The sequence below is a fragment of the Sceloporus undulatus genome, chromosome 4 (assembly GCF_019175285.1).
Source record: "Sceloporus undulatus isolate JIND9_A2432 ecotype Alabama chromosome 4, SceUnd_v1.1, whole genome shotgun sequence".
NCBI lineage: Eukaryota > Metazoa > Chordata > Lepidosauria > Squamata > Phrynosomatidae > Sceloporus > Sceloporus undulatus.
In genome coordinates, this window is record NC_056525.1 from 21,018,264 (window position 1) to 21,032,315 (window position 14,052).

Below are 14,052 nucleotides of genomic sequence, written 5' to 3' on the forward strand. Positions count from 1 at the left end.
CTATAAGAAAAGGAAAGGTTCCGTCCCCTCCTTTCTTCTCCCTCCTGAGTTAAACTACTTTTTAAAACAAACTACTTTCACTTTGAACTCGGTTTGCACCAAGAAAAGTGCAGTGGGTCCTTGGTATCCAATGACGTTTGATTCCAGGGCCCTCATGGATACAAAAATCAATAAATGTTCAATTCTCATTATATAGTGTAGTAAAATGGTGTCCCTTACATAAAATGGCTAGATCAAGGTTTGCTTTTTGGAAATTTCTCTTTAGGAGGACTTTTAAACCGTTGATAGTGGACTTTGTGGATGTGAAGAGGCAACTGTAAATGGAGGACAAAGGAGGAAAATGGGAGAGAGAAACTGGGACCTTTTAAAAGCAGCTGAAGAAGTGAGTAAACAAAGGACAAATTGGGACTGTTCTTGCCAAACGGGGACTGTTGGAGGGTATGTCTTTGATATTCCCAGATTCACTTTACACTTATGCGATTAGACAGAATGTTTATTTTTTAAAAAAAAAAAAGAAAAGAGCTCCTTGTTTGCTCAAGCACATCACATTTTGATGCAGGGGACAGGGCGGTGGGAGAAAAAAGCCATGAAGATGGAGAGACAATTACTAATATAATTGAAACCATTAGGTTTGCTGGCACTCAGCTTCCCATGTCTGTTCCTTTAATCTGATGTACTGTACTATGAAGAAAAGAAAAGAAAAATAAGATTCTGTGTATTCAATTACAATGTCCATGTCTGTGGCATTTGCTGCCCAACCCACATAAAAAGCAAGGAAACATGTTTTCCAGTTATACAACATTCAATACTTCTATCCAGAATACTTTTTATTATATGGAGCATCCTATACAATGGCAGTGGATTAATGAGGAACATTTACAAAACCAAGAGGGATATTGTTTTATGATCGCTATTATCCCCCACCCCAGTCCCATACACACTGTCCCTCATACTCATTTCAAATGGTTGCTACCAAATACACAAAGTTATTGCTTTGTTAACACACCTCTCAGATCAGATATAAATCTTCAGTGGCAAAAAAATGGAAGGATTTTATTTTTATTTTATTTTTTTAATAAAGTCTTTTAAATACCCAGCATAAAACAGATCTGTACAGATCTAACAGTGTACTGAGCTAACCCTTTACCCTTTTTTTCTGGGATGCAGAGGAAGGACCATGAAATCTAAAGCCCATTTATTTAAAAAAGTATTAAAATGTTCACAGTTATTTACAAATCCTATTAAATTACACATAAATAAATATATACATTCAACACACAGTTTTCCTGTATACACATAAAACCTCCCTGGATATATATATATATTTATTTATTTATTTATTTTTATATATAATTTTTGGCCAATGTAGGCAAAAACAAAAATAATTAAACATTATGTGCCTATTCTTTCAAGTTTTCTTAGTTTAAAAGCACAAGACCTGATGTGTTATAAAGCTGCAATGTCCTGACCTTTTTTTACAGCGAATGAAAAAAAGGTTTTATAAAGTTTGAATCCTTTTTCCTTGTGTATGTATAAAGGTCTGCTACAATATGCTTTCACTGCTTGCTCGCTCACATTAGAATATGTATTTCTAAGTATTTATTTGACTATATAACCACATGTCAGAGTCATTCCCTAAAAACCAAGAAGTGACACCAAGCATTAAAATTATCACCCAATACATTATTTTGCACTTCCCCAACTACCTGTGCTCAAGATGTGTCAAACTACAACTTCTGTCCTTCTTAGTAGAATGTGATTGTCACTGTAGTGTGAGACACCAGGTTGGGGAATGAACACAACCATCTCTTTTCCAACCAGGTTGTCACTTTGGACCTCTTGTCAGGAATTCAAATAGCAAGGTGGCATATTGAGTATTAGATTACAACCCTGCAGACCAGGGTTCGAATCTCAGTTCAGCCATATAAACCCAGTGGGTGACCTTGGGCAAGCCACTTTTTTAGCCTCAGAGGTTGGCAACAGCAAACCCCCCCCCCCTCTGAGGAAACTTGCCAAGAAAACTGCGATAGCAGAAATGACTTGAACGCACACAACAATACTGCATAAATTTTTTTCTGCTGCCCATTTCCCAAGATATATTTAGCAGAATTCAGACACTTTCCCCCAAATTAATTCTATTCAAGCTGGAATGGGGCAACCTCATGGTCTTTGGAGGCCATATTGACTACTACCACCATCCTATTCTTTTGGGAGATGCATTCTCTCATATATAAACTCCAACTACCACTAAAGCTATTGATGAAATTCAGCAGCTACTTCAGGGGGTATATGGTGCGGAATGGACATATTACTATTACTCTACACTTTAACTGTCATAGTTCCATCCTATGGAGTCCTAGGATTGGTAGTTTAAAGAATTTAGACTTCTCAACCAGAGTGAGCTTCAGTGCCTCACTAGACATCCAGTCTCAGGATTCTCTAGGAAGGAACAGTGGAAGTTAAGGTGGAATCATGATTTTATAATTGTATCCTGCAGATGTGAGCAGTGGCATAAAGCTCTGAGACTGCATGACAGAGTCTCACAAAATTCCATCATTAGAAGAAGTGACAAGAAGTGGAAACTCCTCTTTGGGCCTCCAATTCAGTGGATGTGAGGGCTATTTTGTTTTTTGTCTATCCTTGTGTGAGATCATTATTGATGGTCTCCTGATTTGGAAGCTCTATGACTGCCCTTTAACTCCTCTTTGTTTCTTGGCTAAAAGCATCTCTCAAGCTGAGCCTGCAATTCATGCCTTCTATGGAGCACAATCCAAGTTCTCTCACACTGCACATGTACAACCTGCATGTGCACCCTATGGCCTAGTTCAGTCACAATGCTAAGCCAGTGTTTTAGCATTAAGTAAATGAGCCTAGTGTATCCTATGCATTCTCTCCTTCCATCTCATCCTCCACACAGCCACAAGCAGGAGACTGGAAACATCTACTCCCTGTTTAAAGAATGTTTATTAATCATAGTAAAACAAAACTGTGGCTTGTGTAAACTATGTGTAGTGTGAACCAGGGGTGGGCAAATCTGTAGTACTGATGGTGCATTTGTGAAGCACAAAGTTCTCCTGCCATTGCAATTGTTGGCAGTATTCAGTGGCAATTACAATGATGGCATATTGCAGCCCAGAATTCTGCAAGACCCTAGACACAGCAGCTTTTCTCCTGTTGCTAAAGTAAGGAAAAGTAAGGAGGCGACAAGCACATTTTCAGTAGCAAGGACTGCAATAGTTTGTGCAAACAGGGGAATGGTGGCTGCCAAGAAACCTATTATGCACTGGAAAAAACCAGGAGCAAACTGTGGCTTAAAGATCTTGTTTTCTATCAATAAACCAGTTTAAATCAGACCATATTTTATTATTTTCAGGTACAACAATAAAGCCATGTGTGTTAAAAGAGAAAGGAGAGGTTTCCAATCTTCTTCTTGCAACTAATGAAGAAGGGGTACTGCACACGCCTATCACTAACACAGGAATAGACAAAGTGCAGTCCTCCCAAAGTTGCTTAACTACAACCACCAACATGCTGGCTAGGGCCAGTGGAAGTTGCAGTCCAACAACAGTATGAAAAGAGACACTTTACTTAGTCCAGCACTTAATTACAATTTAACGCAAAGCCTAGAAAGGTTGCTTTTGGACTAACACTCCTGAGTCTCCCAGCCAGCTGAGGACTTTGGTAGTTTTAGACCAAAAATAACCATCCCAGGATCTGGATCAGTGCTGTGCCTCAATCCAACCAGCAAGCTACCAAAAACATACAAGGGGGGAAAATGGTTCTTGACCAAGTGTCTAGAAATAGCACGTCACAGACTTCAACAGTTTTAAAAGAGAAATAGCACCACTTTTGACTGTTTAAACACAATTATTTTAAAAGCTTGTACCCAAGTTACCTTCTGGTACCTAGTCCCTCAACTGAATGGATAATGGCAGCTTTAAAAAAGAGGAAGAGAGACATGTGTATCTCATGGAGGATTCACAAAATGATGCTTTTAAAAACAAAATAATAATAAACACACCCCAAAGTAAGTTGTAACAGATATCTACATGCCCTCCAGGCAAGATGATTGCAAGTCTATGTGCGAAATCAGTTTTTTATAAAGTCTTTTGTTCTTTTTCTTCTTCTTCTACTTCTTCTATTTCCTTGGTCTCATTTCCGGTGTTTGTCCATCTTGTCAATGCTTTTATTGGTTTCCACAGGGCTCTGGTCCCCTGCATTCATATATGTTTTGTCTGCTATTTTTATTGCTTCATTCAAGTAGTTCTGGAGGGATGTCATGGCAGCACAGATCGCCGCACTTCCAAAGCCATGTGTGATCAGACTGAAGTGAGTTAAACAGCCCTGGATGCCAGGGTCTAAAATAGGGCTTGGCCTCGCATTACCAAGAGGGGTTCGATCCTGAGTGAGAAGTTCAGTGAATTCTTTACAGATCTGCCTGCAAAAGACAAAAACACAAACAAGACATGTTAAAAAAAATTAGCTTCATCAGTGATACATGAAATTTGATAAAGCTGCATCCCAGAATTTTCTCACTTTAGGACATATAGTCTACATATGCATATAAGACCCTCTAGATTTACAACCCCTCCAGCAATCTGAAGAGTGTTTTAACTATTTTATAGACAGCATTACAGGTGTGAGATACCACCTATAGATGGTTTTCAAAGTATTTTCCCTCACAGATGCTGAATGGGATTTGTATGGGGTGAAAACCAAATAGGAGCCCATGCAGTGTCTGAAAACATCCTACTTCCCAGATGGATCTTTGGATGGACACTCCACACCTGACAAATCAGACTCTCTGGCTCTTGCTAACAACTAATTTTATTCTGCTGCAGAATAACTATTCATCAGACACATACCCTTGGCCCTTGTAGTTAATTGTTATTGTTATTTTTGTCATTGTTCTACAGACTTTGTGTTTTATTGTAAAAATTCAATTAAAAATTTAAATAGAAAAAAAACTTTGGCAATCACATTAAAGTTGAAAAAGTGCACAAACATACAAAAATGACTGTATAGGATTCATTTGGGAAGAACCCTGGAATTATCATTGTTACTATTTACCACAATAGTCACAAATTTTTAAAAAGGAAACTCTGTACTTCAGCATTGCACAAAAGTAACTAGAAAAGGTTACTTTTGCAGAACCCTAAACTTTGCTTGGCACAAAAGGACTCTCTTCCTTTCCAGTTGTCAACTGAACAGCCACAACAGAATAGGAGATTCGAGAAAGCTATAAAGTGTAACTATAAAGAACTCAAACATTGCACTGCAAATTTGATGACAATGTAACAGTAACACTTTAGCAGTAGCAACAATAACAATAATTGCAAGTAACTTGTTATAGGTGAATAGTAACTACCAAGGCCTGAGCCAGAGAACAGAAATCAGAAAGAGTTGTTGACAGTGGAAGGAATTAACTCTTCCCCCTCTGCTAAGAAATGCAAACATTTTAACGAGCTGAGGTCTCAACCAGCTCTGGAGGAGCAGCCTAGAATAGGAATGGTATGCAATTTCCACATACCCCTACTCCCAAAAATCAGTCATTCCACCTAGCCAGATAGGAAAAGGAGGGTTTGCTCAATGCCTAGCTAAATAAAAAATGGTACAATCCCATGGGGGTTGGGGAGTATAGTAGACAGAAGCACATTAGCAGAAGCATAGTTTCCAAGTCAAGGGAAGTAATTGTTCTACTATATTCTGCACTGGTCAGGTCTCATCTGGAATACTCCATTCAGTTCTGGGTGTTTCATTTTAAGAGAGATTATAGACAAATTGGTATAGGTCCAGAGAAGGGCAGCAAAGATGATATCTCAAGGACTGTCACAGAGAGTAGGGGAGCAGATTTGTTTTCTGCTGCCCCGGGGGATAGGACCCTGATGTAATGGTCTGAAGTTACAGGAGGGTAGATTTCAATTGAGCCTCAGAAGGAACTTCTTGAATGTAAGAGCTGTATGGCAATGAAACCAATTGCCTAGGGGATAGTGTGTCTCCTTCTCTGGATATCTCCAAAAAAGACAGAAGAGACAGCTAGCCACTGGGGCTGATTTAGCTGAAGACCCTGCACTGAGCAGGGGATTGGTCTCAATGGCCCATGAGGCCACTTTAAATTCTATGATTCTAAGATAACTGAAAGTGTCAGATGAGTTTATTGACTTCATTTTTATTCTGCTCCCCCCCCCCCCACACACACACACACACACACAAGCTCGCAGTGGTAGATGTAATTTCCAATCCAGCCCATTTTATCTTCAGAACAACCATGTGGGGTAGACATATACCAAATCAACCCATTGATTCATCAAGCATAGGACTGCCCACCCTAAATAGCACTAGCTCTCCAGAGATTCAGATAGGACTTCCAAGGCCTAATGGGAGATTCTGTGAGATGAGACTTCTCCGAAGAAAGTAGGAGCATCATCATTAAGCAACAGTTAATGGGAAGCTTCTACCCCATGGGACTTTATCTCAGAGCCTTTGCATTTCTATCCTGCCTTCCCACCCTCCCCTCCCCAATAAATATATTGGCAGAACACACAGTGGATGGCATCTCTCTTTTCCTAAGGGGAGGGAGACTACGCCAACTCCAGGGCTAGCATAGTTCTCTCCTAATAATATTCAGTGGATGTGCAGGTGGAATAGGAGGGTTTTGGCTCCCAAAGGTCCAAAGCCCAATCCAGATCCACTCCCAGGTTGCCACCTTTTTGCCCTCTCTGCCAGAGTTTCAACAGTGGAAGACCAACTGAATTTCCAATGCATAAAATGTGCTGCTGTGTGCAAGCCTCCTTGTGAACTGCAAAATCCTGAGGCATCAGTGAAACATGCCTAAAGAACCCCAAATTGCACACTTAAGGATCAAAGCAAGCATACAAAGTTCTCCCCACATCCGTTTTAACCTCTGGCAATTTTGGGGGGTGGGGAGAAGTAGCCAGGCATTTATACTGATCACTCTCAAGCAACTGTAGTTAAACATTACCATTGCAAAACACTGGAAAATGTCAGACAGATTCAAGTTTCACCGGCAGCTCCCAAAACATGAAAATATATTCAAGAAAAGGGGCTTCCAGAAGATACTCAGATGTCCATGTTTTGAAAATGATAAACTAACTAGCACCTCAGATTAAGCCTAAATACTCAGGCACCAGATCTTCTCTGATTCTGGAAGCTAAGCAAGATCAGTCCTGGGTAGTACTTGAATGGGAGATTGCCAATGAACACCAGATGCTGTAGGCTATATTTTAGAAGAATTGGTGAAACTACCTCTGAGTATTCCTTTCCTAAGAAAACCCAAATAAATTCAAAGGGTTGCCATAAGTTGACTGGCAACTTAAAGGCACTTACGTACATAAACACACAGCACCTGAAATTAGGGCCCACAAGCTATCAGGCAACTAAATTCAAAACAAAGACAAAACAGAGGCTAGACTAGTTGCATTTCAATCATACCTGTGTGATCTTAAGGGGCAGCAACCTAATTTTAATTAAAACAAAGATGGGAACTAAAAACTGTTGTACAACCACATGGTGCACACACCACATGGTACACATTATCTTAACTATCCAAACCTACTATTATTCCTAAGTACAGAATCAAAGATGCATTAAGCCTTATGTTTTTCCTCCAGTATGATTTTCTGCCTGCATCTGCTTTGTTAATCAGGTAGTTAGATATACAGGAACATCCACATTTGTGGCTGGCAAGATTATAGAAACTGCAGAACTGGGGCAGTGAATTAATCTATATCCCTGTCTCTGATGACTAGGGTGGCCATTTACACATGTGTGATGGTGAAAGCATATGAATACTGTATTCTAATGCATATGTATGAATTCAAATTTAGAAATATTTACAATAATTGAAATAAAGGTACTGTGCATCTCACTTTAGTGGGAAAGACCTTTGTGTCTGCTCTGTCTGTCATGCAAGTGCTAACTGCAGATAGCCAAAGATCTCCACTATCCCCCCCACCCTATAGTTTCTTTATCTTTAAACTTAAACCTTCAAGTAGAGAGAACCCATTAAAAAAAAGATTAACATCTGTTAAGTAGGACACATGACACCCTACAGGAGACACAGGTTTTCACATATTAAAGAGTCAGAATCCAAAGGAATAACTTTCCCAAGCTCTAGTGGCAATGTATTCTTAGATGTTTTGCATATTTCAAAATTGAAAAACTCCATAGGAAACACTGCTAGGATTTGATCTGTACCACAAAAGACACATGATGCCTTTTCATGCTGAAGATAGTTACTGAGACATGAGTACAACAAAAGGGTGCTTTGTTTCCTCCTGCTGACACTTTAAGCACCACTTTAAAAGTTCCAGCCCCAAATGTTAAAACAGGAAATATTCTGTTCCAGAAAACTGCAATCCTCAAAATAAAATTTAAAAAGCTAACAAGAGATGCATCTGGAACTAAGGCCCAAATGAAGTGGCTTCCAGCCACTATAGGGACATGGCATTCAAATGATGCATGCCCCCAAAGTGGCTGGAAACCGCTCTGACACCATGATCTGGTCAAAAAGGAGCGGAAATGATCTAGCTCCTGTCAGCAGCCAGTTTGGGATTGCTGTGGTTGCCGCAGTTCTGGCACAATCATGGCTGGAGGCCACTCTTTATCAAGTGTGTGCTTCACCCCTAAGTTCATCAGTTGGGGTTCAAAATACCTTGATGTTTAAAAAAAAACCAAAAAACAAAGAGGCTACTCTCCAAAGCAGCTACAGAAACCTCAGTAATCTCAAAAATCAGGGAAGGGTATTATGATCTTGCAGACATTGGACTTCAGCTAGCAACATTCCTAATCAATGGTTATGCTGGCTAAGGCTGCTGGGAATAGCAGTCCAACAACATCTAGATGTCCACTTCTTTCCCAGCACTGCTCTAAACTTACCATCCTAGTGCCTAAGGCACCTCCCAATACATAAATCCAATCCACGCTGCAGAAATAATCCAGTTTGAGATCACTTTAACTGCCCTGGCTCAGTGTTAGAGAATCCTAGGAATTGTAGTTTATTGTGACACTAAAGCTCTCTGACAGAGAAGGCTCAAAGTCTCACAAAACTACAATTCCCAGAATTTCCTAGTATTGATCCAGGGCAGTTGAAGAGGACTCATATTGGATTATTTCTGGAATGTGGTTTGGACCATAGCATCATCATGTAACAAAAACAGCAAATTCATATCAACCATTGTCTTTTAGTAGCCTTCAACCTCACCAACACTAAATCAAAAGTATAGAGGACAATCTGGGCAAGATTAAAAAGAGCCATTGATATGTGTCCAGGTCCATCTCTGTTGTTAGGTAGCAAGGGCTATCCTGCCACTGTCTCCACCAAATACTCTGGCCATGCCCCTCCTCACTTTGGCCAGCAGGAACCCTGACTTAGACAATAAAAAACATACTAAGGGAAGCCGTAATCCAAAAGATGTGAAGAGTGCCTTTCTCTAGGATGTACTGATTGACAATAGCTCTTCAAGATTCTGCCCCAGGACTGTTCAGTCACCTCTGACCATCAGAAATTCATAATTAAAATGAATACCTATTGCCAATGGAAAATATGCATACCCAACAAATTTCTTTTTAAAATGGAATTTAAAAAAGAAAAAAAGTTTTCATGGAATCTCATCAGTACTACATAAGAAATCGTTTTCACATCCAAAAGTTATGTCAGCTTGAGGTTAAGTGAACCAGAAGCCTACAGTTAAATCTTACTTCTCCAACAATCTTTAAAAAAAGCAAAGCTGGTGTCAGCTACATTGTAATTTTCTACAATTCCTCAGAGCAATTGTGGGTATTTGAAGGCACAGTAGGGAAAACCATCAAATCAAAGAGACAAGTCTCAGCTATTGCATGGGGGGGGGGGGGGGGGAAAGGCACAGATCTGTATATGTTAATATACATTTAGAAATAATGAATACAATATAAAAAAGAGGAGCACAAGACATCTGACTGCAGTTTAAAAGACTTTCACTATGTAACCTGTATCATTTTACTGCAGCTAATAATTGATGGACTCAAGACCCTTCATCCACTGGTCAGACTCCATACAGGGGCCTGTGCAGAAGGATACCTGGCCATTCTGCTAAGCAACCCCCTCCATCCTTCAACTTTTCTTCTAGAGTAGGTCTGGATAGACATCAGTCTTACAGGACCTTTGTTTTTTCATTCCAGCCAAGAGAATAACCAGCTGAACCCAATTAATGAAGACATACATGAAATTCATCAGAAAATTGTTTTGTTTTGTTTTCGTATTGGCACTCTCAGTACTGTTGCTTAAAAATCCATTTTTAGCTGTACCAAACTAACTTTTATTTCAGCAGTAAAATTCATAGAGATTCTTTCTGGCTGCTGAATAATTGGGAGCCAGAAATCCTGACCAGAAAATTGCTAGTATTTCCAGATCTCTACTTCTGTCCCTAGGTTTTACTGCAAAAAGATAGTAGAAGTGCTTTGGCAATTTTTTTAAGGGTTCTATAGAAATGCCAAGAGGGTGACTTACTTTGCAGCAAGCAACATGCTCTTCCTGGAAGTCAAATCATTACGACCCATATGTGGACGTGTTAAGTATTCTGCCACAGCCTTAGCAGGAAATTCAGTTTCACATACATAGCCAAAATCCCGGGCAAGGTGTACAGCTTCACCTGGCATAAAGAAAGGGAGAAAGAAGCAGAAAGAGTTTTTTTATTACATTTCCCCCAAAGATCATTATTTGCAGCAAAAAAGTACACAATATCCACTACTTTCATTACTGACATTACTGAGTAATATCTGTAATTATTGATAATTATAATTAATTTACACCCCTACTCTCATTAATAATATCTATAAATAAACAAGTCTTTTCCACCAGAGATTTTTACTATGTTATTAGGCACATTTTTATCCTGCTTGCTCTAGTGAGCTTGAGTTAATATATGCTATAGACCCAGCTACTCCCACTTTATCCTTACAACAACCTTGTAATGTAGGTCATGTACAGAAAGTGGAAGACAGTGGCTAGCCCAAGCTCATAAACATTGTGCCTTATAGCTAGACTTGGAACATTGATCTCCCAAATGCCCGCATGCATTAACCCACTGCACTAGCTCTCACTAGCTTAGTTTTGGAAATATCTGATTTTGAAGGTGGAAACAGAAGATACCCAAGCAAAATCTTTTTATGAAATCTTTTTTATGGACAGAACCTAATGAAATGTTGTCTGGACAAAGTTTATTACTCTTCAGCCTCAAGTCAACAGGTAACATGAGTTGGAAAAGTATCTCCTCAGAGGTAGGAAAAGCTTCCTTACTAGCTTCTTATCTAGTCCAGAAGTCTCCTTGGAGTAAGGACCAAATGAGTCCAGTGGTCTTCAGTGGGTGGGGCAAACCTCAGTACTAGATTGCCAGGAGGCCTTCATCCCCCTAGATGCTGAACTACTATTATCACCATTGTAATATCCCATTGGTCAAACTAGCTGGAGTTTCATAACAGTGAACCACAAATTTCAGAACCACAAATTTCCAGGCTAACAGAACTACAGCATCATATTCCAACCTAAACCAATTCCAATAGTGATGCTAAAACTATAAAAATGTTCCCTCTCTCCATAGAGAATGTGAGACAGAATCTCTCAATGCTTGTTTAGATCATCCTATTAGCCTCAACATACCTGCCCTCATCTGATTTGGAAGCAAAACAGGGCTGGATTGGAAACAAAGGACATCCAGGTATGGATAGGTAAGAAACCTGCCTTAAACTCTGGAAAATCCCAGCCAGTCATTATTGATAATGCTCAGCTAGATGGAACAATATTCTGAATCAGCAGAAGGCCACTTTCTATGTCTGGGCTAAATTCTTGTCGTAATATCTTATATCTGGCATCTGTTCTCAGTTGTTGTTTTTGCAAGCTGTCATTGCAAAAACATTTGTTCACACATAACCAGCCTGAATGAACCCACCTTCTGCACAGCTAGGGGTTTTACAAGCCACACAGCAACTGAAAACTCCATCGATTGCTCATGGTGCCCAGGGCACTCCCTCCCATACTGTTGATGCAGCTCAAACCAAAACACACTCATCCAGGGCTTGATGACACTCCCATCAAAATAACTAGCACAGCAGCCATTTCCTTTAATGGTTCTGCATTCCAGACAAGCCAGTCAAGCAAAAGCTGTAGGATGTAAGTGTGTTAGCCCACTAGAGTCTGACTGACTAGCAGATTCTAAACAATTATCCATGGAAAGGAGGACTGCTTCATGTGTGTGAATTTGCCACTGGATTAGAATCATAGAATTGGAAGGGACCAATGTATTGGGAGGCAATACATTAACTGCAGTAACAGTCACCACTTTTGTTTCCGGCAGGAAAGTCCAACTAGTTCAACTCACTGCCATGCAGGAATACATAATTAAAGCACTCCCGAGGAATGGCCACCCAGTCTCTCTATGCAAAGATTGCCAAAGGAAGAGAATCCACCACCCTCAAAGGTAGTCTTAGATTGTGGCACCCAATGGTGTCTTCCACACAAGAATGAAACATCACCTACAAATATCACCACCAAAACAATGCTGACATTCAGCAGGGGTAGTTCAGTCATTTGCCTGGCATTCATGCACTGAGCATCAAATATACATTCATTCTGAACTGTGAGCTCAGAATTCCATACAAAAACGTGCTAGTCAACTTTTTATCTAAAGAGATGGAAAGCCCATTGGTTCTGTATAACTGGATATCACTGAATTTCAAACTGACTCATCTCGCATTACAGATTCAATGGCTAAACTTCTGACTGATTTTTTGGACTTTTCTGGGGGTTCTCCCTATCCAAATTCTGTAACATTCAATTTGATTATGTTCTGAACAACCCCAAAATGAGAGGCACCCGCAGCGTTTATTCTTCTGTTTCAACACGCTGTTAAAACCCTCTCCTCCCTCCGTCTCTCCATTATTTTCTCCCTCCGACTTCGCTAATTATTTCATTACAAAGATCACCACTATTCGTTCTGAGTTAGCTCTCCCTGATTTGGCTCCCACCATTAATCTCCTCACCCCTCCTATAATAAACTCTGTGTTTCCTCCTGTTTCTTTGGAAGAACTCTCTTCGCTGCTGAACTCATCCAAACCTACCACCTGTTCTCTTGATCCAATCCCTTCTCGTCTTCTAATCTCTATAGCCCCTTCTCTGTTACCCTCCCTCCTCTAGATCTTTAATCTCTCTTTCTCTTCGGGTTCCTTCCCCTCAGTCTTCAAACATGCCTTAGTTTCCCCTATTCTGAAAAAACCCTCTCTCAACCCTTCGTCCAATCTCCCTTCTTCCTTTTCTTTCTAAGGTGTTGGAACGAGTTGTCTATTCATGCTGTCTTGAGTTTCTTGAAACCAACTCCATTCTGGATCCCTTCCAGTCTGGTTTTCGCCCACGGCACTCCACAGAAATGGCCCTCACTAAGATCTCGAATGATCTTTTGCGGGCCAAGGCGAATGGCCTTTACTCTATCCTCGTCCTTCTCGATCTGTCTGCGGCCTTCGACACCGTGGACCACTGTCTAAGACCGAGCTTCTTGTTTTCCCTCCTAAGCCCACCCTTCACTATTCCTTTTCTATTTCTGTCAATAACATCTCTATCCAGCTGGTCCAGGAAGCCCGCAGTCTTGGTTTCATTTTTGACTCCTCTTTGTCATTTATCCCCCAGATCCAGACTACAGCCAAGGTCTGTAGATTTTTTCTCTACAGTGGTGCCTCGGGTTACGAAATTAATTCGTTCCGCGGCACCGTTCGTAACCCGAAAAGCCTTCGTAAGCCGAATTGCCATAGGCGCTAATGGGGAAAAGCCGCGATTCCGTGCGAAAAAGCCGAAAAAAGCACCAAAAGTTTTTTCGTAACCCGAAAAAACATTCGTAACCCGAAACAATAATTCCCTATGGGATTTTTTCGTATCCCGAAAATTTCGTAACCTGGGTATTTCGTATCCCGAGGTACCACTGTATAATATCGCCAAAATCCATCCATATCTCTCAGCTTCTACCGCAAAAAACACTGGTCCATGCCCTAGTGGTCTCATGACTAGAC

The 14,052-nt window shown here is 40.3% G+C and overlaps 1 protein-coding gene across 1 annotated transcript in view; it reads right to left on the reverse strand.

Moving 5' to 3' along the window:
- Positions 1-821: 821 nt before the first annotated feature.
- TFAP2C (transcription factor AP-2 gamma) overlaps positions 822-14,052 on the reverse strand; it is a 31,405-nt gene continuing 18,174 nt past the window's right edge. Inside the window, exons 6-7 of the mRNA XM_042461411.1 lie at positions 10,508-10,649; positions 822-4,438 (exon numbers count right to left, since the gene is read on the reverse strand). Of these exons, the coding sequence (XP_042317345.1) occupies positions 4,153-4,438; positions 10,508-10,649 (428 nt within the window). The 3' untranslated portion in view covers positions 822-4,152. The remainder of the gene's footprint in view (positions 4,439-10,507; positions 10,650-14,052) is intronic.